The following is a 26,370-nucleotide window of genomic DNA, read 5'->3' as shown; positions in this document are numbered from 1 at the left end:
TAGAAGGGATTGAAAGCATGCACAAAGGTTCAGAGAGAGATGTGTGTCAGTCAGGAGGTGTGATGAAAGGCCAGTGGGGAGACTCATACTGGGCGAGGGAGCGAGTGAGGAGAGGGCTGGATACCAGGGACAGAGGAAGGGCAAGTCCAATTAGTGACCCACTGAATGAGGAAGGCAAAGGAAGGCCTTGCTGAGTTAGACCCCACGGGGTGACAGCAGCAGTGGTTAGGCCCCAGAGGGGGTGGCACACACCTGCAGTGGACCGTGGAGTTTTTAGTTGTCTGGAAGATGGAGTGGAGCAGAACAGCCCTGGGGACTGTCCTGGGGGGAGAGACCCCTTCTTTTCTGCTGGTGGTGTGAGGAGTTGGAAAGAAGAAGTTAGGGTACAGGGAATTCACCTCTGTGATGTAGCGAGGATAGCAGTGTGCTGTTTGGTGTGGTTCCTGTAGCAGTCCTGTGTAGGAGCTCTTAGCCTCCACCTAGAGGTGCAAGGACTGAAGTTTAGACGTGAGTAACATGCCCAGAGCCACATAACAAGTAAGTGGTGGAGCTGGCACTTGAACCAGGTTCTGCCGGAATAATCTGGGTTCTTTCCACTAGACTGTGAATTCCTGAGTGCACAGCCGCAGTGTCCCAGGCTGCTAGTTGGAGATCTGCCTTCTGGCACCATGCTCTGTGTTTAGTGTTATGGCCCAGAACAATGCTGCTCTTCTCTCTCTCATAAAAATCTGTTTGTGTTTTGAAGTCCTTAGAAGGGATGGTTGTTTTTTGTTTTGTTTTTTTTTTTTGTGGTATGCGGGCCTCTCACTGTGGCCTCTCCCGTTGCAGAGCACAGGCTCCGGACGCGCAGGCTCAGCGGCCGTGGCTCACGGGCCCAGCCGCTCCGCAGCATGTGGGATCCTCCCGGACTGGGGCACGAACCCGTGTCCCCTGCATCGGCAGGCGGACCCTCAACCACTGCGCCACCAGGGAAGCCCTGTTTGTTTTTTTTTTTCAATTTATTTTTGCCTGCATTGTGTCTTTTTTTCTTTTTCAATTAATTAATTAATTAATTAATGGCTGCATTGGGTCTTTGTTGCTCCGCATGGGCTTTCTCTAGTTGCGGCGAGTGGGGTCTACTCTTCGTTGCGGTGCGTGGGCTTCTCATTGCAGTGTCTTCTCTTGTTGCAGAGCATGGGCTCTAGGGGCACGTGGGCTTCAATAGTTGTGGCAGGCGGGCTCAGTTGTGGCTCATGGGCTCTAGAGCACAGGCTCGATAGTTGTGGCGCACCGGCTTAGTTGCTCCATGGCATGTGGGATCTTCCCGGGCCAGGGCTCAAACCCATGTCCCCTGCATTGGCAGGCGGATTCTTAACCACTGAGCCACCAGGGAAGCCCAGATGGTTGTTTTTAAAGCTGAAATAGTTAAATTACTCATTTGCAGTAAATCAGATTAGGTAAGCAGTGTTCTCAGAGACAGGATTTGGTAATTTTGGGGGTAATATTTTAAACCTAAGAAATAGCTTTGACCTAAGAAATAATTTGAAGGATTAGAATCTGAAGAGTCCCATCTGCTGAGTTTGGGGTGAGCTGCTGTACAGTTTGTATGAGAGTCTATTATTCTTTTTTTTTTTAAAGATTTTTAATTAATTAATTATGGCTGCGTTGGGTCTTAGTTGCGGCACGCGGGATCTTCGTTGACGCATGCAGGATCTTTTTGTTGCTGCGCATGAGCTTCTCTAGTTGTGGCATGCGAGTTTTCTCTTCTCTAGCTGTGGTGCGCAGGTTCCAGAGCACATGGGCTTTGTAGTTTGTATCACGCAGGCTCCCTAGCTGTGGTGCGCAAGTTCTCTAGTTGGGGCCCACGGGCTTAGTTGCCCGGTGGCATGTGGGATCTTAGTTCCCAGACCAGGGATCCAACCCACATCCCCTGCATTGGAAGGTGGACTACTGGACCACCTTCCAATGAACCACCAGGGAAGTCTCCATTACTCTTTTTTTTTTTTAATTTATTTATTTTATTTATTTATTTTTGGCTGCGTTGAGTCTTTGTTGCTGTGCGCGGGCTTTCTCTAGTTGCAGTGAGCGGGGGCTACTCTTGGTTGTGGTGTGCGGGCTTCTCATTGCAGTGGCTTCTCTTGTTGCAGTGCATGGGCTCTAGGCGCCCGGGCTTCAGGAGTTGTGGCTCGCGGGCTCTGGAGTGCAGGCTCAGTAGTTGTGGCACACGGACTTAGTTGCTCCGCGGCATGTAGGATCTTCCTGGACCAGGGCTCGAACCCATGTCCCCTGCATTGGCAGGCGGATTCTTAACCAGTGCGCCACCAGGGAAGCCCTATTACTCTTAATGTGTTACTAGTAACCTGTTACTGAAGCTCAGAGTTTGCTAAATCAGGTAACATTGTTCTGACATTTTACTTGTTAAAAATTAGAATGAAGCATTAGGAAGAAACATTTATTTTACACATTCTATTTTCTTGATACCCTGTTGGTTGCATTGCATTGAAATTCTGACACGTAATTAAGTTCGGTGCTTGGACTTTGTGATACATTACTCACGCAGTAAAGACAAACAGCATGATACTAAATTGGCAACAGCAAAGTCAGTGTAATTGAGTTATATGGTGAGTCTCACATTTTCACAGGGATGGGTGCACCATGACATCTGGAACTCAGAAGGAAGTGCTTGCCATGGTTTTCCTCTCTTTTCCTCTTACATCCTCATCCTGCCACTGATAAGTGAGTAGAAGTTCTACCCCCAGTTGCAGGATGTGGTGTGACAGGCTGTGAACTGGGTAATAGGTGTCTCGAGAGCGCTTCCAGGATTTCCTTCTAACACACTTGTCCTTTCATCAGTGGCTTGGGCTCTTCACATCCTAGCTCTGATTTTGTCTGTCGGGTGTTTGGTTCCTTTCTCTTTGTAGTTCTTAAATGATGCCTTTGGCACTGGCCCTGCCTCGCCTCCTCGGTCCTGGTGAGGCAGAGAAGCCTCCACGTGGCTGCCCTGAGGGCGTGTTGATGGTGCTGGAGGGACAGTCTGGGGGCGGGGCTTCGTGTGACCCAGGTCCTCTGAGCTGGGCTTTGAGGGATTTGAGCTGCTTGTCCTCCAAGATTGCTTTGAAGGAGGAGGGAGTTTTCAACCAGTGGACACTGGACTTGGGGGAATAACGCGCCCGTGGGAGGGAGCTGCGCGAGGCGCGCAGAGGGCCCAGCACAGGGGTCTGGTTTCATGAAAGAAACGTGCTGCTCTAGACCCCAGCTGCTGGAGGGAGTCCTGGAGAGTGGCTTTGGAGTTCTGGATCGGGCTGTTTTGTGGAGGACTGACTGTCGAGCTCTGTGGTTCGGGCTTAATATTCGTGCTGTTCTCTGTGTAGCTTCTGCCCATCGTTCTCGTCCCGGTTCACCTTGTGTCTCGTCCCCGTGTTCTGCTCCCTCCTCTCCTGGCGCTGCCCTTTCCTCCCTGTTGGCTGGTCTGTGTGCAGGGCCTAGGGTTGCCAGGTAAGATACAGGATGCCCACCTACCATTTAATTTAGGGTAAAGAATGAATATTTTTTAGTCTAAGTATGTCTCAAATGTTGCTGGGATGAAATACAGTGAGATGGGTGCTGTGGTCACAGTGCCTGGAGCAGAGTCTTGGCATGATGTGGGAGAAGACCATAAGGGGCTGTTGGGGCGGGATGGCCGAGTGGAAGTGTAGGTGTTGGAAAGAGTGTGGCTGCGTCAGACAAGGGGTGGGGAGAGGGTGGGAGCGGGGCGTTTGGCCTGCGTCAGACAAGGGGTGAGGAGAGGGTGGGAGCGGGGCGTTTGGCCTGAGGCAGGTAGGCGGGCGCCTGGAGAGGTTGGGGGGCAGCGGGATTTGGGTCGCCAGGTTGTGATTCTTCCCTGACACAGAAGGAGCTGGAGCAGGGCTGGCAGGGGTGGTGGGCACGGAGACGAGGGGATGCTGTCAGCCAAGACCTGCGTTCGGGGGCCGGGACGAGTCTCTACCGTGGCTCAGTGTCTCACTGTGCAGGCCGCACCTGAGATTGAGGAAGACAGCCTAGGGAGCTACCCTGCTGTGGTGCCGTCGTGGGACATCTGGAGTCAGACCTGTTCAGACCTCTACCCTTGGCATCGGCCAGCTGTGGGAGGCTCAGGTGATCCTTTTCACGGTTGCCCTGAGGTCATCCTTACCTCTCAAGGTGAAGGAGGGTTGAATGAAATGCTGTGTGTGTGGTATCCCCAGCACAGTGCTTGGCATGCAGGGGGCCCTCAGGGTTTAGTTCCCTGCTTTCCCTCTTGCCAGTGAGGTTTCAGATGGACTGGAGAACAGTGGATTTTCGCCATCCATTTGGGATTGTTGGTCTGCCAGGCAGGACACCACAGAAGGAGGTGCAGGTCAGCAGTGAGTCCCTGTGACTCTCCTTACATTTCATTCTGGGAGATCAGAGAGAGCCTTCTTTGAGCTGTCTGTCCTTTCCCAGAAAATGTGGATGGAAATCAAGGGTGTAAGAGGCCCCATGTCATACACGTTCCCTGCTCTTTCAGTCAATTCTGTTGAGTTGGCTTTCTCAGCTCAACACAATGTGCAGATGAGACTGTATTTATAGTCTGCTGCAGAAAGACAAACATCTCCCTTCCCTCCTCGGTTTAAACCAATCTTTTCATGCCAGAGTTTTTCAGCCTTGACACTATTGATTTTGGGGGCCCTATAGTTCTTTGTTGCGAGGAGTATCCAGTGCATTGTGGGATGTTTAGCAGTATCCCTAGACTCTCACCCAGTTGTGACAACCAAAAATGTCTACTGACAGTGCCAAATGTCCCCTAGAGGGCAGAATTACCCACTGTTGAGACCACTACCTTATACTCAGTAGATATAAGAAAAAAGTACTCCTTAGTAATTTTTATTGCTTTTCATGTTATCTAATCAGTGAAGTGCTTATTGAAAAAAGATTTCAATTTTTATTAAACTGAATTCAAATTCTAATCTGTTTTAACTTGTTTAGTTTGGAAAGACTTTCTTTGTGCCATTGGCAAAACATTTCTCAAATCTAAAATTTTTAGCTTATTATTAAAGGGTTTGTTACATTGTTACATTTGAATGATTAGTAAAATAACAAAAGAAAATGTTTCATTTTGTATTTCAGATCAGTTTGTTATAAATGTACAAATATATTGAATTGATATTTTTAATTAAAAATATGGCTGACAGTTAATTTTATGAATACAGTATTGTGCAATTTTGTAACTGCCTGCCAGAAATCTGAGCATAAAGCCATGGTTTGAAGGGGCCATGAATAAACATTTTCGTTTTGTAAATATGGCTGAAGAGGGAGAGGAGACTCAAAATTTCTTGCATTCTGGGAGTTTGAACTTTGGGAACCAATTTGTTTTGGACTAAATCTGGAAAAACCATTTGTGTACTATAGCCAGAAATTCTTTTAGGCTGTCCTTTTCCAGCCTTGTCACTTGTCTGGAATGTTAAGTATCAGCAGTAGTTTAACGGCCTTGTAGCGCCTTGTATTAAAAAGATCTCCAGAAATGGATCTAAAGAGGTCCTAGTATAAGATTAGGGTTTTTTCGTTGTTGTTGTTATTTTTTTCAAAGCAGTAAGAAGGAGAAGACTTATGGTTCTAAGTTTGAAAAATGCAGGGAGCTTCTAGTTGTTTCTAAATATTTCCTTGTGTTAAATCTTGCAGAGTAATAGAAATCATAAATTAGTATGAGTGGGTTTTTCTGTGGGAAATAGAATTGCGCTTTTGGATTTTTGTTGCTGATAATTAACTCTTTTTTTCTAGTATCCTGTCTATCAGTAGTTGTGGTTTAGTGAAAAGAGTTCAGACTTTGGGCAAACTCCTTACTTCTGTAGCCTCAGTTTCTTCCTCCTTTCCAGGCACGTAGGGTGGTTTCGAATCAAATGTGCTGGTGCTGGGCAGCACCGCCCTCCCCCAGGCAGCTTGCTCTGGCATTTACACAATAGCAACATCAGCAAAGTGTCTCACCCTCCTCATCACCCTCTGACTCTGTGCCCTTCACAAAGCCAAATTTTTGAAACGTTCTTCCTTCATCTCCTACTCAACTTTTTATCCCATTCCAGTGAGGTCTGACTTTGCCCCGTCCTTCCACTTGGAGCTGTGTCGGCCCTGCTTGCCATCTCCTCCTTCTGGCCGACTTCAGTGTCCACTTGGGCACCTTCTCCTGTAGATTCGCCCCCAGGCTCCCTTCACCCAGCGTTGCCAGGCAGAGAGGAGGTAGCTGTGAGGGGAAGGGGTGGAAGTTGGAGAGGAACTGCTTTTTCCTTTTCCTTCTTCTGTGGCCACAAGGACGTTTGGAGGGGAGTGCACACGTGGGGCTGGAGGTGGAAGTGAAGGAGAGGTCCCTCTGAAGGCCGCCTTGCCTCAGTGCCGGAGTTTGCCTCATTGGCTTCTGGGAGCAGGTAGAACCACCATATTAAATGTGCACATTAGTTGATAATCACACCCTAATTTTAGGCATGAAGTAAAATCTGTCTTAAAAATGAGAAGACATCATGTTATAATAAAAATAAACATTTAAAAGACACAGATAATAGAGAACAAAGCACTGATTAGCAGTGGGGAGAGGGATGGGGGAGGGGCAATATAGGGGTAGCGGGGTAAGGAGGTACAAACTGTTAGGTATAAAGTAAGCTGCAAGGATATATTGTGCAACATGGGAAGTATAGCCAATTTTTTTTTTTTTTTTTTTTTGCGGTACGCGGGCCTCTCACTGCTGTGGCCTCTCCCGTTGCGGAGCACAGGCTCCAGACGCGCAGGCTCAGCGGCCATGGCTCATGGGCCCAGCCGCTCCGCGGCATGTGGGATCTTCCCGGACCGGGGCACAAACCCGTGTCCCCTGCATCGGCAGACGGACTCTCAACCGCTGCACCACCAGGGAAGCCCTAGCCAATATTTTATAAGTATAAATGGAGTATAACCTTTAAAAATTGTGAATCACTGTTGTACGTCTGTAACTTAAATAATGTTGTACAGCAACTATACTTCATTTAAAAATGGACATTAAAAAATAAGCTTTTAAAAATTTCCAGTAAGCTCCTTAGTCAGTAAGCATGGAAGTATTTTGAGCAGTAATGGACTTTTGTATTTAGATTCAGGCTAAGCACAGAATCACATGCCCGAAGGCATCTCCCTGGCCCCTCTCCTTCATGTCTCTGTCTCTTGCACCTTGAATACACGCCCACTTGCACATGTGCAGTGTTTTGACCTGGCAAAGCTCAGGCTTTTGTCTGAGTAAGCCTTGCCTTTTTCAGTGGAGTCCACTCCAAGTCTATCTTTAAAATGTACACCTTCAAACGCACTTTCTGGTAGTGTGTTGCAATTCACAATAAGAAAGTTTAAAAAAAATGTATATGTTGAGGAATTCAGTATAAGAAGTCTATTGCATTATGATTTATTTAATTAAAACATTTCTTATTGAATTTCTTTTCAACGTTTTGTTTGGTTTTGTAGAAGTCGTGATTTTATCAATTGGTTATTGGTTTTGATCCATTTAGTAGCAACTTTTACTTACAGACTCTTATTTATTTTAATTAATTTAATTAATTTATTTATTTTTGGCTGCGTTGGGTCTTTGTTGCTGGGCACAGGCTTTCTCTAGTTGCAGCGAGTGGAGGCTACTCTTCGTTGAGATGCGCAGCCTTCTCATAGTGGTGGCTTCTCTTGTTGTGGAGCACGGGCTCTAGGCGTGCGGGCTTCAGTAGTTGTGGCACGCGGTTCAGTAGTTGTGGCGCATGGCTTGGTTGCTCCGAAGCATGTGGGATCTTCCCGGACCAGGGCTCAAACCCATGTCCCCTGCATTGGGAGGTGGATTCTTAACCACTGCGCCACCAGGGAAGCCCCACACTCCAATTTAGTTTGCTAAATTTCAATTTTCCCTTGACAGTGTGATTCCTTCTCAGTGTTTTAGTCTCTTCTTAATTTAAAATTTTAATATGATCCCTACATTTTGAATATGGAGTTTATGAAATAAGAGATAAATGTATTTAGGTTGCTTGGATTGAAACCTTTTTTTGAATTTTAGTAGGATATTATCAATATATAACATAAAAACATCATAGCTAATAAGCAATTTCCTTTTTTAAAAAAGTTTTCATTCCTGGTTCTTGAGGTATAAATTGTGAAATAGAATATTTGAATTTTTGAGTGATCCTAATCCATCCTCCTCGCCTATAAACAAGGCTCACAGAGTTCGCATGACTTGCTCGGGGTCATGAAGGCATGCCAGGCCTGAGCCACAATCCAGGTCTCCTGATTAGCGTTCCAGGGAACTCCCTACCATATATTTTCAGTGTTTCCTGATGCGTAATTTTCAGTGGGAAAGAACCAGAAGCAAGTGTTGTTTGTTGACATCTGTGTGCCACAGTGTATAATTTAATGAAGTAGTGAGTAAAAATAATCTTTAGTCATTCTTTATGAAGGGTTTGTCTGACAGAATGTCTTTTGAGTTGCTGCTTTTATTTTAATAAGGCATTAGTCATACTTGGGGCATGCAGTGTGTTGTTATAGACTACGATAGCTCACATTTATGCCATCATTACTGTGGGCCACCCTGCTAAGCACTTTAGGTTCATTATTTCATTTAATCCTCCCAAAATCCTTATAAGGAAGGTAGTATTATTACCAGCCCATTTTACATATGAGGAAACTGAGATTTCAGAGTGGTTAAGTAACTTGCCGAGGGATACAGATTTGAACAGACATGGTGGGTGGGGCAGTCTCCAGATACTGTAAAAAAGCACAGTGGATTTATAAGTTATCAATTAAATAATAATTCCTTTTTTTTTCTGGCTGCTCCACCCAGCATGTGGGATCTCAGTTCCCTGATGATCAGGGATCAACCTGTGCCCTCTGCAGTGGAAGCCCAGAGTCTTAACCACTGGACCGCCAGGGAAGTCCCCACAATTCCATTTAAATAGTTTTAAATAGCAATACATTTAGTGTAACAGAGGGGACAAATGATTCTACTTGGAGGTGAATAGGAGGTGCATAGAGGAGTTCAAAGGAAGAAGTGGTGACCCATCAGGATTCTTGTGTGTCTACAGGTGGGAGGATTAGGGACCACCCCTGTAGTTAACACCAAGGGCTCCTGTCCCGCACTTTGCCAGGGCTGAAGGTGCTTCTTGGTGAGGGATGGCCTCAGAGCTCCTTCGTGGTTTCCAGGACAATCTGTGTTCTCCTTTGCTCAGGGAGGAGCCTTCTTGTTGCAATATAATGACAGTTAAGATAAATTCTTAAGGTCCTTTTGGCATTATTTCTGAAACTTGATTCGTGTGTTTTTCATGGGTGGATGGTTGGGGAGGGTTGAGTTTCTGAATCACTGAAAGAAATTGCCATCCCTGCTCTTGGATTGTTGCACCATTTTTCTGACCTTTGAGCCCTGGTGAAAAAACTTCTGGAATGAGTGTGTTGGGATTTTTGTTCTCTTTCTTGGTCTACACATGTTATTTTGTACAATAACTATAAATTAGGTTTTATCAGCTCCTCTTTATAGGAGAGGAAACATTTGCAAACATATGAAGTGATGAAGTGATTTGCCTGCAGTCACAGTTTGTGTGGCAAAGCTGGAGTGTGAACCCAGCTCTCCTGACTTGAAGTTCAGTGCTGTGCTGCTGTTCTGAGGCCCGGGGTCGGGTGGGGGTGTGGTGACACATCGCAGAGCCTGTTCACCGCTCTGTTCTCTACTTGTAACATCACCATCAGCTGCGTGAGGTATATTAGGATTTTGGAGTCAGGAGGTACCTTTGAGATTCCTTAGAATTCAGCCTTTTATTGTAGGTCAGGATCCTGGTTGGACAAGTGACTTAAGATTGAAGACAGTGCTTTTTAGAGAAGAACTAATGGGTTTCAAATTGAAGTCAAAATTTAAAAATAGGGCTTCCCTGGTGGTGCAGTGGTTGAGAGTCCGCCTGCCGATGCAGGGGACACGGGTTCGTGCCCCGGTCCGGGAAGATCCCACATGCCGCGGAGCGGCTGGGCCCGTGAGCCATGGCTGCTGAGCCTGCGCGTCCGGAGCCTGTGCTCCGCAACGGGGGAGGCCACAACAGTGAAAGAGTCCCGCGTACCGCAAAAAAAAAAAAAAAAAAATTAAAAAATATCTCAAAGGCTGGACCTTAATCTGAATTTGACCAAATGATAATTTTAACAGATACAGGTGTAAACTTTTTCAGAATATAAATTGCACAGCTATGAAATGGAGAAAAGTGGAGTGTTTACTGTTCAGTTTCTTTAACGTTTCTGTGTGTTTGAAAATTTTCATAATAAAATGTTATCAGAGAAAATCAGCTTAGCAGCAGTTTGTGTGAAAGAGGCTTTGTAGTGTTAGGTAACCATGAACTCTGGAGGAGCCTCTGGTAGCTCCTGGCCAAACAGGGTTTTTTCTTAGATTAAGTTGAGAAGTTCAGTGTCTAGATGGAGAAAGTAATAGTCGGCTGGATGCTGTGCTTGCAGACCAGGTCCTCCTCCTGTCTGTGCCAATGGCACAGGTATGCGAAGTCTGGAGTAGGGGCTGGAGACTCTCAGACCGACGTGGGGGAAGGGCAGACTTATCAAAGCGCTGTGCTGGTCCTCAGATCCTGGGAGAGCTGTGGGCTGAGGGTACTTTTGAGTATGGCTCTCAGATTCAGGTCAGAGGAAAGGAGTTGCAGGGAAGGAGATGCCCTTCTGGCCCCTCTCCCTGAGCCCCCATATGGTGTCCTTCAGTCCATCCTCTGCAGCACCAGGTTTCTCTTTAGGAAGGACACATCCAATCAGGGCGGCACTGCCTTCAGTCCTCAGTGCTGTGTGTCAGACCGAAACCCTTCCCTGCTGGTCGTCACTGTGACGTTTCTCTGTTTGAGCAGGCCCAGGTCTTCAGGGGGCCCGTGCTTTCTTAAACCTCTGACCTGTACCTCCCTCCCTGTTCTGCAAGGGCAGAACCAGGGACGATGTCCCCCTGCTCTCACCATACCTTGTACATGTATGTCCCTCATGTTTGCAGTAGGTTCATCAAGGATGGAGACCTGTTCACTTATGCACCTCATTCTTCCCCTAGACTGTGAGCCCCTGGAAGGTAGGTATTTTTGTCTTAATCAGCTTAGGATGTCCATCTATTTATTTATCCTTGTTTCACTAGATTCCCAGAGAATTGGCGTTTGGCTTGTCTTGGCACAAAATAAGTGTTCAGTGACTGTTAAGTAATGACTTGCTTCCTAACTTAGTAGTCAGTATGCTCCATTTTTTGTCAGTGGTGCTCCATGTGGGGTTTCCTATAAGCGGCCTCCAAGATATTTTCCATTTTTAAGAGTCTGTAGTTTGATTTTTAGATAGTATTTTACCTGCCATATGTGGAAGGTAAGAGATAGCCCTTTGTTTTCCTTATGTGACCTCCTTAATACATGTAAAGGAAACTCAAGCTTCCTGTGTGGCTGCGGCTATGTAATTAGCTTTAGGCAGGGCTCCTGGAGCTGTAAATCCTGTACTGGGACATCCTGGTAAGAGGTCCAGCCACCCAGACTGCAGCCTTCACACTGAATGCAAGCTTATTTGTGTAAATGAGAGCAGTTGTGCCTCTGCCCTTGCCTAACAATTATTTTAAATAAAAAAGTAGCAGCCCTCTATAAATGAATATGATTATAGCTAAGGTTTTTACTTTTACAGCTGTAACATAATACATACTGATTTAGACCTGGTAATAAGTTTTCTAAAATCTATCCAAAAGGTAGATTTTATATTAAATAACATGGTAATTAGCACCTTCAAAATGAAAGATATTGGTCAAGAGTACCAGCACTGACCGATAGGACAAGTAGTAAGTCTAGAAGGGGCAGATTGAGCAGTATAATTTTAGTGTTGTTACATTTTGTTCATCTCTTGTGAAATCTTCATTGAGATAAAAATTGCCGGTTTCTGAGGAAGTGCTTGTGTATGGTTGCATTGGAGGCCATGTGGATTGGCGGGCAGGGTGAGGGGTTTGGATTGAGACTACTGTCACTAAAGAATGGTTGACCCAGGGAGAGTTACATCATCAGCGCCCACCTGTGGGGATTCAGGGACCTGTGCTGGGTGTGGCGCAGCTGGGGCATGATGCCTGTCCATGGGAGGGGCTTGCGGCCTTCAGTGTCTTTCCCTATTTGGGGAGCAGTCATATATTTCGATGTTTTTAGTTTAAGAAATATTTAATATCTTAAGAAATATTATTTGAGAAATACATGTGACACACTCCTTGGATTATTGTTATTTGAGATTATTCTTAGCATATGTAGAGAGACAGCATCCATCCTGTTTTTGTGAGGAGAGCTACTTTTTATTCCCCCCCACACATTGATTTCACTGGACTAGAGGTTGTGGTGGGTGCCTATGTGACACCCTCGTGCGGGCCGGGGAGGCGTAGTGGTAACTTCCATCGCACTCCTTTTCGCAGTCAGACCCTGGAAGTGCTGCATGCTGTGTTGTCCTCTCCCTCCACTCTGCATCTCTCCCAGGCCTGGGGCTCCAGGGAGGGTCTAGGCCAACGATTCCTGCTCCTTAACCTGGTGTGGGGGACCAAGGTCTCTGGTGAATTATCACCTGTTTTGGAGGATCCTTGTCCTTAATAGGGGTCATTTTAGAAAATTGTGGAAGCTTTTTTGACTGTCTCAGTGGTTGGTGGAGACTGTTGATATTTAATAGGTAGGGGCCCTGGAATTCTAGACTCAATGAAGTGACAGTTCTGCAGAATGAAAACTTATCCTGAGATCTGCAAAACTTTGGAATATCTTGCTGAATAATTTATGTGGATAGAAAAAAAAAACCTGTTTATGACTGAGCCTAGAATCTTATTCCATCTTACACAAAGAAAGCATTTTTTTAACATACTTTTTGGTATATATGGAATTTTCCAGGGTTGTAGTTACTGTAGACATTGAGGGGAAATTGTTTTGTTCTCAGCTATGAAGTACATTAGGGTTCTCCAGAGAGATGGAACCAATAGGACGGAACCAACCTTATTATAAGGAGTTGGCTCACATGCATATGGGGGCTGAGGAGTCCCAAGATCTGCAGTTGGTAGGCTGGGGCCCCCGGAGAGCCGCTAGCGTAAGTTCCAGTCTGAGAGTTGGAGTCCAAAGCCAGGAAAAGACTGACATCCCAACTCAAGAAGTCAGTCAGGAAGAGTTCCCTCAGACTCCAGCCTTTTTGTTCTATTCAGGTCTTCGATTAGTTGGATGAGGCCCGCCCACATTAGGGAGAACACCTGCTTCACCCAGCGTATGAATTCAATCATTAATCTCCATCAGAAACACCCTCACACCCAGAATACTGTTTGACAAAATGTGTGGGTGCCCTGCAGCTCAGTCAGGTTGACATAAGATGAGCCGTCACACCAAGCGTGGTTCCCGCTTTTAGAAAATCACATTCTGGAGAGCGTGCATGGAGATGGCATGCATCTGAGTTGCCAGGACCTCGTGCCCAAGTCAACACTGTTTGTAACTGTCAGATTCACAGTGATTCAGCTTAGAGCTGTGCATTTCTGACTGTTTTATTCCTAGTATAGTCTGGCTTGAACAGTTACGTGTCAGAATTTGTATTTATTTTATTTTATTATTTTTTATAAATTTATTTATTTATTTATGGCTGCGTTGGGTCTTCGTTGCTGCGTGCGGGCTTTCTCTAGTTGTGGCGAGTGGGGGCTACTCTTACTTGCGTTGCATGGGCTCCTCATTGCAGTGGCTTCTCTTGTTGCGGAGCATGGGCTCTAGGCGTGTGGGGTTTGGTAGTTGTGGCACGAGGGCTCAGTAGTTGTGGCTCGCAGGCTCTAGAGCGTAGGCTCAGTAGTTGTGGTGCATGGGCTTAGTTGCTCCGCGGCCTGTGGGATCTTCTTGGACCAGGGCTTGAGTGTCCCCTGCATTGGCAGACGGATTCTTAACCACTGAGTCACCAGGGAAGCCCAGCAGGCGGATTCTTACCAGGCAAGTCCTAGTAACTCTGTGTTTAACCACTTGAGGAACTGCCAGACTATCTTCCAAAGTGGCTGCACCATTTTGCATTTGTGCCAGCAGTGCTTGACTCTTCCAATTATTCCACATCCTCTCTAACATTTGTTACCATCTATCTTTTTGCTTATAGCCACCCTAGTGGGAGGGAAGTGGTAGTTCATTAGGTTTTAACCCTGGGACAGAGACAGCAGCAGGAAAGGGACAGTCTATTACGTTGTCCAGTATGGTGTCTACCATGTAACTTTAAATTTAAAAAGATTAAAATTTAAATTTTAGCTCCTCAGTCACACTAGCCACATTTCAAGTGCTCAGCAGCCCCAAGTAGCTAGTGGCTACTGTATTTTGGATAGCACAGATGGATACCAAACATTTTCATAGTTGCAGTAAGTTCTGTTGGATTGTGCTGGTCTAGAAAAAGTTAATTTGACAGCAGCTGGAGGAGTAGGCAGAGAATGGGAGAGGGTCTGAGTAGTGTAGGAAGGAGTGCAGGCGTGGAATTTGGAGCAGAGAAGAAAGAAACTTTGGGGAGCCATTTACAAGATATGAGACTTAGAAAAAGATAAATACAAAGGGAAGGTGAGACGTTGAAGGAAAGGTTCTTAGGAACTTGATTTTTCTACAAAATCAACTTAGTGATGGGTCCAATCTAATTCCTTAATTTTACAGGTAGAAATGCACAAAGTTGCCAGTTGGCAGGGATTAGCATAACTGCGGCGCAGGTGTTGTGGGAAGCCGCTCGTGTCTGTCTTGGTCATTTTCAGTGTCCTCTGGGAACCTATAAGGAGCAGCTTGGTGGAGCTAAACTAGAGGGAGTGCCAACTCTGGGCTGAGTGCTCCAATGGGACAGGGAAGTAGAAAGCAGAAGGCTTCAGGGCAAGCAGACGGGTGATTTGATTGTCGCCAATTACAGCATTTTCTGGAAGGAAGAACCAGGAAGTTGGGAGAAGGCTGGAGAGGAGACTGAGGTCTCGCTGTGTTTTGCTTGGTGTCAAAAGCAGTGTTCTTTTTGCTCCGAGCCCTTATCACGGTGAGGGTGGAGCGGAGCCCCCTTTGCCCTGTCTCACTGTTCTGCCACCAAACCAGTTGGTACAGTTTGTGTTACGTCAGGCAAGATAAATCTGGAGCGTTCGAATACAGTCTAGGTGAAGTGTTCATTGAAGCTATTGGAACGAGCCTTTTCTTTTCCAAAAGGCTATTCTGTAAGTTTCTCTTTATTTTTATTAGTGTGTAGAAATCTTCCTAAAATAGACCAACTTCTTTTTTGTGCTCAGTGTAGTTTCTCAGCGTCATCGTACATAAACTTCCTTACGTTCACAGTAGGCTTTCATTTTTGTTAGTCGTATTATTTACTTTACCCAGACCAGGCCAATGTGTCTTTCCAAACATGATACTACGGTAGAGACTGCTTTTCTAGCTCAGCTAATAGAGGTATGTTGAAGGGTTTTTCTGGCCGTAGTTCTGTGTGTGGCCAGTGTTATTCCAGGTCCTCTAAGCTTGAAATTGAGTCTGTTCCACTTAGGCGAAAGGTTTGCTGTCATGGTAAGGTTGTAAAAGAGTGCCCTTACTTTCTGAACCAAATATTGAGGCTTATGTTCTTATAAGGCATTTTGATGCTTCCTCTTGATAAAAGAGATATACTGGGAAATATATTTAGACCCTGAATGTTGGAGTTTCTGGGCTGTTTTGCTGGTTTATGTGGAAATATCACAACAAATATTTGAAGTTAGGACTGTGCTGGATAATTTGGAAAGTGTGATCACCTTAGAGACCTGCAAAGTGGCTCATTCTCAAGTGCCAGGATGATTATTGCTTCACTAAATGTACTGTGTGTTATTGTTTTTACTGAGAGAACTAGAATGTAGAAAATAATTTCAAGTTAGTGTTCAAGAAGGAAGCCTTGAAAACAGGGTGCATTCTGATTAATAAGTCTAAGAATTTTTCATCCTTTATTTTCTGTAGCGACATCTAGCTTTCAAACATTTTTATTTAGTTCATGGTAAGATCCTTCAAAAACAAATTTTTAGAGAGCTTTCTTACAGTTTTGTTCTCAGTATAATTTATCTCCATTTATCTCCACAGATTTGCTTGTAAATGCATTACGAAGAGGCAGCCCAGAATGAAGAAAACAAGCAGGAGTGTTGGCTCAGTGCCTAAGGTGTCTGGGATAAGCAAAGCGCAAACAGCAGACAAAACGAAACCCGAAAACAGCTCTTCAGCATCTGCAGGAGGCAAACTCATAAAACCTGGAACAGCAGCTTCGTTGTCAAAGGTATTTACGTGGTTGTGTTTAAATATGTGATGAATTGTAGGAGGAGTGAGTCTTCATATGATGTTTGATTTATCACATAAACGTTTAGGATTCACCCTCTTCAAAGAGAGTTCACGTTGTGGTGGACTTAATTGGCGTTTGGTCGGTCTTTACGAATGAAACCAAGTAGCAGGCTTACTTGTGAGCAAATCGCTGTGCTGGTGTGGGAGAGCCTGCCTTCAAGGAGCTTGTGGAGGAAAGGATGGAGGCAAGTCACTGGCACGAACAACTAAAATACAAGTGAAAAAGTCAGATGCCCTGGGAGAGCAGGAGAGTAGCGTAAACAGTTTCAAGTAGGAAAATATTGTTTCTGCCCGAGAAGGCTTAATGAAAAGAGCATGTGCGTGAGGTCTTAAAGGATGGCCAGTATGACATTCCTGAAACCCCTGAATAGGAGTTTTTATTCCCACCCATCCCCCTACACTGTTACCATAAACTGTTACTTGTTTTTTGACAACTGATCCAGTATTAATCCCAGGCAAAATTGGGTGATATTAATTTAGTCAGAGCATTACTAGTTTTCTTGTTACACTCCTTTCTTTAGAGGCTAGTTTAGTTTTTGTTAGTAAAGGGTAGTGGTACGTTAGATCCCAGGCTTCAGGAGCAGACAGGCCCAGGCTGGGCATTGCATCCTAGGGCTGCAGTCAGGATGGAAGTGAGGGTGTAGGAAAGAGGACGGTGCAGGGCCTGGCTCACAGCAAGGGCTTTGTAAGGGACTGGCAGTAGAGTTTTTCCTGGTTAGCTCTGGAAACTTCCTGCAGCTCAGGATTGATTGACAGTAGCAGGCTTCCCATGGGTGTTCTCAGTGTCTGTGTTGAGATGACTCTGGGCCATTTTTCTGCTGGTCAAGTCTTAGATTCACTGGACAGAAATGCACATGGTCTTCTTCCGGTCTTTCTCAGTCCAGAATTCACTTATTTGTTCTTTGCTTGCTTGTTTTGAGGTTTGGTGTTTTGGGGTAGAAACTTTGACTCTATGGAGAAGACCTGGAGAGAGTTTTTGCTCGTCTGATAGGGGGGAACCAAGAAGTACCTGAAACGCGATCTGTTCAGAAGCCTTTTGTCCAGGAAAGGCTTTACAGATGTGACAATTATTTTAAGAAGCACCTCACAGGAACAGCTGATGAGGGACTTCCTTATATGTGTTGAAAGATCTAGCAGGAAATGCTGGTTTTTCTATTCCAGGGTTGTCGAAACTGAATGCAGACTTACTCTGTGGGCTTGGAGATGCCACCAGATTTTCTCCTTGCTACATCCCTGATGAGCAGCTGGGTGTCATCCTGCGGCCCGGAGGGTGATACCAGGAGTAGACCTTTACCCTACTTCCGTTAGTCTGAATCAGCACGCTGAGCAATTTCCTTGGTGGCAGTGCTGCCTCTCTCTCGTGTAAGAAAGCTGGTATTTTCTGCCCCAGCTGTTCACTCAGTTGCTCGCCTGTTTTCAGAGTGGAGTGCCTGTGTGCCTGGGCGACCCGTGACTTATGGGGCTGGAGGAGCAGGCTGAAGCGTTGGCACGGGGTGTGCACTACTGCCTGCCTTGTTGCCTCCTCCTCGCTGGCAGGCAGTGTCTCTGAGGTTCACTCCGGAGCGTGTCCTGAGCAGCATGTCTGGTCTTCCAAAGCATGTATCCTGAGTCGATGGCAGCCTAGTCTTGAGCAGTGAGTACTTCTTCATTGTAAGGCAAAACCGTATCCCTGCTTTGTGCCAGCTGTCCATGGCTTTGGCTTTGGTGAGTTGGCTGATTTAAGTATTTCTCTCTCTGTGTGTGTGTGTGTGTGTGTGTGTGTGTGTGTGGAGTGGGGAGGGTCATAGAAGAGGTGAAACTATTTGGGAACACTTTACCTCAACTGGAGCAAGTGCTTTACTTAAAAAAGGAGGGGGGAAAAAGTCATTGAATAGAAATTAGAGTAAGAGGGAAAGAAGAAAATAGTGAAAATGATAGAAAAATTGGAAAAAGCGAAAGGACCGAGGGAACCCACAAACTTGTGTTATTTTATTTTTATAAGTTTCCATATTTCACTGTGCTTCTCCAGCATATGGTCACTTCCCACAACTTAAATTCTGTAACTGATGGAACCTTGATGATTGCCAGAAGAATGAAGCATTTGGCTTTTAATCATTGAGACACCGTGTCCACACATCCACTCTCGTGGACACCCACACCGTGTCTGTCACCGCGCAGGATTCACATAACACCAACACTTTTCTTACACTCGGCAGGGTGCAGGGATATGTGTTTCTTTTCTTGGCTGCAACCAAGGATTGAACCCAGCCCTGGCATTGAAAGCGCCGAGTCCTAACCACTGGACCTCCAGGGAATCCCCAAGGATATGTGTTTCTTTACCTCTCATTTCAAATGTTGTTTGTAGCTAGATCTAGTGAGATGTAGGGGAGGACCTTTTTGAGTCTGAATGGAGCTTCTGTAAACATGAAAAGAAGCACTATGGCTGTTCACAGCATGTTTGGAGGAAATTGGTCCCATTTCTGTGAGTAGCTGTAACATCTGGCTTGGGCCTTTGTGTGGGTCATTCTTCTTTGTCACAGTCAGCAGAGAGGGTTATTTCCAGGTAGAGGTGGTCTCCTACATGCCTGCACTTTTTGGCTGTCCACACTTAATCCTTTAGAAGTAGTACACTTTTTCATTGTCCTGGGGATACTTTTTTCTAAAACTTGATAGATGAGAGTTAATAAGTTAGGGTTTATCTAAATAATTGATGATTCTCAGTGATGATTTGTGATCATACCTTTTCAGTGTAAAAGTTAGTTCACAGGGGCTTCCCTGGTGGCGCAGTGGTTGAGAGTCCACCTGCTGATGCAGGGGACGTGGGTTCGTGCCCCGGTCCAGGAAGATCCCACATGCCGCGGAGCGGCTAGGCCCGTGAGCCATGGCCGCTGAGCCTGTGCGTCCGGAGCCTGTGCGCCGCAACAGGAGACGCCACAAAAGTGAGAGGCCCACATACCGCAAAAAAAAAAAAAAGTTAGTTCACAGTTTGACTGAGTAATCCACCTCTGAAACCTGGAAGGTAGAAATTTTAAACTAATCTTAAAATATGAGGTGGAGATGCAGACTGTGAAACTTGGACCTTACCTGGAGAAGCATGTATTCTTTGGTTGTATTATTTCGTTATTTGTATCTGTATGTTTTTACCAAATGATTGTGTTTTGTACCTGTTATTAAAAAGTAGGCGAAAAATCTATTCCTTCATCAATTTCATTTTTTTTGACTGTTGCTGATGGGGGATGTTTACATGTGGGAATACACATGTATTTATAGAACTGTGTAACAAAAATTAAAACAGAAAAAATATCAGAGCCTGCCAAGTACCTTCATGTAAAAGGCAAGTTGGAAAGTGCAGAGTTGTTTCTTGTTTTGTTTTTACTTTTCTGATAAAGTAGAACATACACCCAGAGAAGTTCACAAAGCATCTGTGTTGGGCTTAGTGAGGGGTGAATGTACCCTGGGCCATCAGCCAGGTCAGGAAGCAGAGCCTGCCTGCACCTCAGTGGCCTCCCCCCCGACCCCTCTGTGCCTCCTTCATCACTGCCCTTTCCTTCCTCTCCGGAAGTAACTACCACCCTAACTTCTAGCCCCCAAGATTCATTTTGCCTGTTTTGGATCTTTATATAGATGTAATTGAACATGAAGTTCTTTTCATGTGTGTCTGGTTTCCTTAACTCTGTTTAGGTCATGATATTCATCTCTGTTGTTGCCTATAGCAGCAGCTCCTCCCTTTTTTTTTTTTCTTAATTGAAGTATAATTGATTTACAATATTGTGTTAGTTTCAGGTGTACAACAAAGTGATTCAGCTATATTATATATATTTTTAGATTATTTTCCATTATAGGTCTTAAAAAATATTGATTATAGTTCTCTGCGCTGTAGTAAACCCTTGTTGCTTATCTTATTTTATGTATAGTAGTGTGTATCTGTTAATCCTGTACTCCTAATTTATCCACCCCCCGCCACCTTCCCCTTTGGTAACCATAAGTTTGTTTTCTATGTCTGTGACTCTGTCTGTTTTGTATATACATTCATGTGTAAGCAGCTCCTCCTTGCTGATTACTAACCGTGGAATGTCCACAAGCCATACACCTCTTCTGCCCTTGATGGACATCTATCTGGAGTTTCCTTTGGGGCTATTAGTCATAGTACTGTTATGAACATCCTACACACGTCTTTTATACGCAGGTGCACCCATTTCTGTTGACTCCATAACCAGGAGTGAAATTGCTGGGTTGTAAGGTGCATGGCATTCACCTTTCATAGGTAGATGGCCAGTCATTTCCCAAAGGGGTTAACTCTGGGATGCCCCACATCCTCACCTGCACTTACATTACTCTTTTCATTGTAACCATTCATAGAGGTGTTATAAAGTGGGTTTAATTTGCATTTGCGTTGTTAGCAATGAGATTAAGCACCTTTTCATGTCTTATTTTTAAGTGTTTAGTGGACATTTAGATATTCTCTTATGTGAAGTGCCTGTTCAAATCACTTGCCCATATTTTTACTGTGGTGTCTGTTTTCCCTCAACTTTTGTGTGTGTGTGTGGTAAAACACACATAACATTTATCATCTTAACCATTGTTAAGTGTACCGTTTTGTGGCATTAAGTACCTTCACATTGCTGAGTAACTGTCACCACCGTCCATCTTCAAAACTTTTTCATTTTCCCAGTCTCCATTGAACACTAACTCCCCATCTCCTCCTCCCAGTTCCTGGCAACCACCATTCCACTCTCTGTCTCTGTGAGTCTGACTACTCTGAGTACTTCATATGAGTAGAATTACACAGTATTTGTCTTTTTGTGACTGGCCTATTTACCGTAGCAAAATGTCTTCAGAGTCATCTATGTTGTAGCATATTGCAGAATTTCCTTCCTTTTTAAGGCTGAATAATACTCCACTGTATGTATAGATCACACTTTGTTTATCCATGCTTCCATCAGCGATACTTGGGTTGCTTCTACCTTTTGGCTATTGTGAATAATAGCTGTGAACATGGGTGTACAAATATCTCTTAGAGACTCTGCTTTCAATTCTTTCGGGTATATACCCAGAAGTGGAATTGTGGGGTTGTATGGTAGTTTGATTTTTAATTTTTGAAGAACGACCATACTGTTTTCCACAGCAGCTGCACCATTTTATATTCCCACCAACAGTGCACAAGGGTTCCCCTTCTGCTAATCCTTGCAAGCACTTGTTTTTTTCTGTTTTTTGGTAGTAGCCGTCCTAGTGACTGAGGTGGTGCGGTGTGTTTCTTTGTACTGATTTATCATTCTTTACCTATTCTAGATGTGAACCCTTTGTCATTTATATGTGTTGTACATATATTCTCCTACTCTGTACCTTCTCTTTCTACTTCTTTTTGTTTTAATTAATTAATTATTTATTTGGCTGCGTTGGGTCTTTGTTGCTGTGCACAGGCTTTCTCTAGTTGCGGTGAGCGGGAGCTACTCTTCGTTGTGGTGCGCGGGCTTCCCATTGCGGTGGCTTCTCTTGTTGTAGAGCTCGGGCTGTAGGCGCGTGGGCTTCAGTAGTTGTGGCACACGGGCTCAGTAGTTGTGGCTCACAGACTCTTAGAGCACAGGCTCAGTAGTTGTGGAACATGGGCTTAGTTGCTCCACGGCATGTGGGATTGTCCTGGACCAGGGCTCAAACCTGTGTCCCCTGCATTGGCAGGCGGATTCTTAACCACTGAGCCACCAGGGAAGCCCCCAGAAGTACATAATTTTTTTCTTGATCTGTTTAAGTGTAAATTGTAGAGCTAATCCTCCTTTATTGCTGAATATTTCAGTGTGTATTTCCTTAAAAAACAAGACCATTCTCTTATAACCATAGTACAATGATAACATCTGGAAATGAACATTGATTAAAATGCTAGTATCTGATCTGTAGACTTTAGTTAAATTTCACCAATTGTGCTAATGTCCACTTTAGCAAAAAAGGAAGAAAAATTTTTTTCTGGTCCAGGATTCAGTCCGGGGTTGTGAATTGCATATAGCTGTTCTTCATTCTCCTTAAATTTGGAATAGTTCCTCAGTCTTTGTCTTTTAGGACCTTGACATTTACTAAAGCGTGCAGTTCCGTTTGTTTGGCTGACTGTCCTCCACATTTGGGTTTGTCAGTGTTTCCATAGGCTGGGGCTGCAGGGTCCCGCAGGAGTCCCACAGAAGCTGGGCGTCCTAGGTGCAGCATTTCCAGAGGCACGTGGTGTGTGGTGTCAGTGTTCCTGGTGATGATAACTTGGTGAAGGTGGTGTCTGCTAGGTTCCTCCACTATCAGGTTACTATGTTGCCTTTTGTAAAAATAAGTATCTTGTCGAAAATACTTTGACACTGTAAATATTCTTCTCTCATCAAACTTCCACGTTAGTTTTAGCAATTTTTAGTAATTCTTTCCAGAATCAATTATTACTATGATTATTACTATGATTTTTGCCAAGTGGTAATTTTATAATTCCATCATTCTTTCTACATTTATTAGTCAGCATTCTACTATAAGGAAGAGTTTTTACTTTTCTCCCATTTGTGTATTCATTTATATTAGTGTGGATTCATGGATTCTTCTTAAGTGGGCTGTAAACTGTTAGCATCATTTATTTTGATGCTCAGATTGTCCCCAGTTTGGCCGGTGGGAGTCCCTTCAAGCAGGGTCTTGTGTCCTTCTGACATGTTCCTCGTATTCTCTGAGCAATTTCTTTTCTTTTTTTCTTTTAATTTATTTTTGGCCGTGTTGGGTCTTCGTTGCTGCACGCAAGCTTTCTCTAGTTGCAGCGAGCAGGGGCTTCTCCATTGCGGTGCGCGGGCTTCTCACTGTGGTGGCTTCTCTTGTTGCAGAGCATGGGCTCCAGGCATGCGGGCTCAGTAGTTGCAGCAAGCAGGCTCTAGAGCGCAGGCTCAGTAGCTGTGGCGCCTGGGCTTAGTTCTGCGGCATGTGGGATCTTCCCGGGCCAGGGCTCAAACCCGTGTCCCCTGCATTAGCAGGCGGATTCTTAACCACTGCGCCACCTGGGAAGCCTCTCTCTGAGCAATTTCTTAATTTCTGGCACAGTAAATTTCCTGCTTTTCCAGCCCCAGCCCTAGAATCAGCCTTGTCTTCAAGGAGGCCTTGATCTTTTCAGTGAGGGGTAGAATTTAAACCATCTGGAAGCTAGGTGTGCTCATGGCTTTTGCACATATTGTTTATAAGCCCTTTCATCATACAGAGGTAGGAGCGCGCACACGTGTGTACATGCATATCAGTACCAATTTCTGTATCTACTTCTCTCCATACACATTAAAACCTCAGAGTTCACACTGATACTTCCAGTTCCAGTTACTACACAAGGTTGCTTGTAGCCTTTGCACTTTCCATAATTGTAATCCCTTCCTCTGACAGTGGCATTGGTTATCTGTAATAGATTTATTTTCTCAATCCTAGAATATACAGAAAATACAGATTTACTCACTGTTACCACTGCAAAAAACAATTCTACCAGCTGGAATTCAGAATTTATACTTCTTTGTATTTAGCTTGAGAGTTTGAGGGTTTATGGTCAAAATAGTGTGTTCAAAAGATACTTGATTGCCCCCATTCCAACCCCATGTGGTTGTATGATTCATTTGAAATGGAGTTGTGTCCACTTGTTCCCATTGTGTTCCACTTTAGGGTCCCCCACCCTTGTTTAATTATTCATTGTGAACACGTGAAGCACTCCCGTGGTTCCACGCGTCACAACTGTATGAGATGTGGTCAGCGAAGTGCCCCCCATACTCCTTACTCTGTCTCCACCCACTGCTTAGAGCTAAGCAGTCTAATTTAGTTTTTCTATGTTTCTTTTTGCATAAATGAGCAGATGTTTATTTTGTATTTCTGCTTTCTGACACAAAAGTTGACATAATTAGATATACTTTTGCACTTGGCTTTTTTCCACTTAACGTATTCTAGAAATCTTTTCACACCACTTTTTAGCAGTCTTTCTCATTCTGTTTAACATTTCATTGTATGGATATATATAGTTTATTCAGCTACTAACCTATGTACAGGCGTTTAAGGTGTTTCCAGTATTTTGCAACTAAAAACAATGCTGCAATGAGTAACTTTATGCATATGTATTTTTGTCTTATTGGAAGTGTGTCTTCAGGTTTAAATTCCTAGAAATGGGATTGCTGGGCAGGAGGTAAAGGCGTATGTAGCTTTGTTAGATGTCACCAGACTCCTTCCATAAGGCTCTGTCAATCAAGTTGCATTCTCGCCAGCAACTTATGAGAGTGCCTGTTTCCTCACATCCTTCCCAAAGGAGTGTGTCATACTTTTTCCTTTTGTGCCAGTCTGAGGTGAGAAGTGGTATCTCAATGTTGTTTACTTTGTATTTCTAATATGAGTTAGTCTGACTAATCACCTTCTTTCGTACATTTGTGTGAGTTGATTGTATGTGATTGTTCATTTTGCTCACTATTCTTTGTGTTTTTTGGTCTCTTTCCCCTTAATTTTTAAGAGTTCTTTGTGTATTAGGGATATTAGCCCTTTATCTGTGAGATATTGCAAGTATACTTACCCAGTTTCTCATGTGTGGATTTTATTTTTAAACTTTGCTTATTTTTTTTGGCCATGCAAAAATTTAAATTTTTTCTTAAGATTTTTATGTAGTCAAATTTTTCAGTTTTTTGTTTTATCATTCAGGATTTTGAATGATAGAAAGCCTTGGAATTTATTTTTGATATGGTGTGAAATAGGGCTCATTCATCTTTTTTCCTTTGTGAATATACAGTTGACCTAGCACCATTTATTGAAAACTCCATTTTTTCTGTACTGCTTCTTTGGTCATAAATCAAGTGCCTATATATACAGTTTGGTTAATTAACGTGACAATATTGTATTATTCTAGTTATTGTGATAACTGCATAGATTTTGATTTGGTGCTCTGATGTATGTTTAACTTTGCTATTACCCAAAGGCAAATTGTAAACAGAGAACTGTGACAATTCAGCCACTTTTTACAGGAGTATGTAGGGTGGTCTTCAGATGTAATTATTATGGAAGGAAAGAATATCTAACTTATGGAGGAAGGAAAATTAGTTCAAAGATAATTTTAACTTTTATTAACAATATAAAAAATAATTTGAAAATGTAAGAATATGCTAAGTTTATTTACTGCTTAGTAGATGAGGTACAAAGACAGGAAGGGGGTGTAACTTGATTTACAATTATTTTTTTGCATCATACTTGATAACCAGTTTCATTAAGAAATACTAGTCTTAAAGAATATGAACAGGGCTTCCCTGGTGGCACAGTGGTTGAGAGTCCGCCTGCCGATGCAGGGGACGCGGGTTCGTGCCCCGGTCCAGGAAGATCCCACATGCTGCAGAGTGGCTGGGCCTGTGAGCCATGGCCGCTGAGCCTGCGCGTCCAGAGCCTGTGCTCCGCAACAGGAGAGGCCACAACAGTGAGAGGCCTGCGTACCGCAAAAAAAAAAAAAAAAAAAAAAAAAGAACAATCCTTAATGATTAATGCAATATCCCCCTTCCTTATTATGTGATCTAGATTTTTCATAATATGACAACCCTAAATTACCAAAGCTTAATTCTGACAATTCATTTAAAACATTAATCTTCTTTCTGCCTCTTTTTTAGTGAGACAGATTGACCTACCTAATGGTACTACTCCATATACAGTCACTGACATTTAGAACTGGGAGAGGCTTCAGATTTAGAGATGAGTTGTTTTTGAACCATTTTAATTTGTAGAAATGAATTCATTGTGATTATCCGAGGGTGATTATCTCAATGGGAAACAGCATAAGTTGGCTGGTTAACTTGTGCCTTCACCTTAGTGGGCAAAACTTTTGGTTATTTTATTTAAAAGCAGGGTTTTTTTTTCCCCCCCACAGACCTTTAACTCCTCTTTGTTCTCTCTCATTTCTAGGAGAAGTAAAATCAGATTTTTTCACTGTTTTTCTTAAGTAACAATTTTATACCCAATCCAGTTCTCCAGAGTGCTTGTTTTCTTTTTAAAAAGCTCACATTTTTTAATCATCTTCATAAAACATAAATAAATATTACAAATGGTCTTTCTCGAGTAGTATGATCATTTAACCCTCACTCTAACCATAAAATTTCTAATTTTTTATTTGTATATTACT

At 43.9% G+C, this 26,370-nt stretch overlaps 1 protein-coding gene across 3 annotated transcripts in view; it reads left to right on the top strand.

Annotated features, from left to right (window-relative positions):
* Positions 1-26,370, top strand: part of SPECC1L (sperm antigen with calponin homology and coiled-coil domains 1 like) — a 128,227-nt gene that overhangs the window by 13,058 nt on the left and 88,799 nt on the right. For all 3 annotated transcript variants that reach the window (XM_060120832.1, XM_060120830.1, XM_060120831.1), the window contains exon 2: positions 16,023-16,212. In XM_060120832.1, coding sequence (XP_059976815.1) covers positions 16,060-16,212 — 153 coding nt within the window. In that variant the 5' untranslated portion in view covers positions 16,023-16,059. The remainder of the gene's footprint in view (positions 1-16,022; positions 16,213-26,370) is intronic.

Source organism: Lagenorhynchus albirostris, chromosome 14 (assembly GCF_949774975.1).
Source record: "Lagenorhynchus albirostris chromosome 14, mLagAlb1.1, whole genome shotgun sequence".
NCBI classification, from domain to species: domain Eukaryota; kingdom Metazoa; phylum Chordata; class Mammalia; order Artiodactyla; family Delphinidae; genus Lagenorhynchus; species Lagenorhynchus albirostris.
The sequence above is the reverse complement of the archived record's forward strand: the minus strand, read 5'-3'. Positions and strand labels throughout refer to the sequence as shown.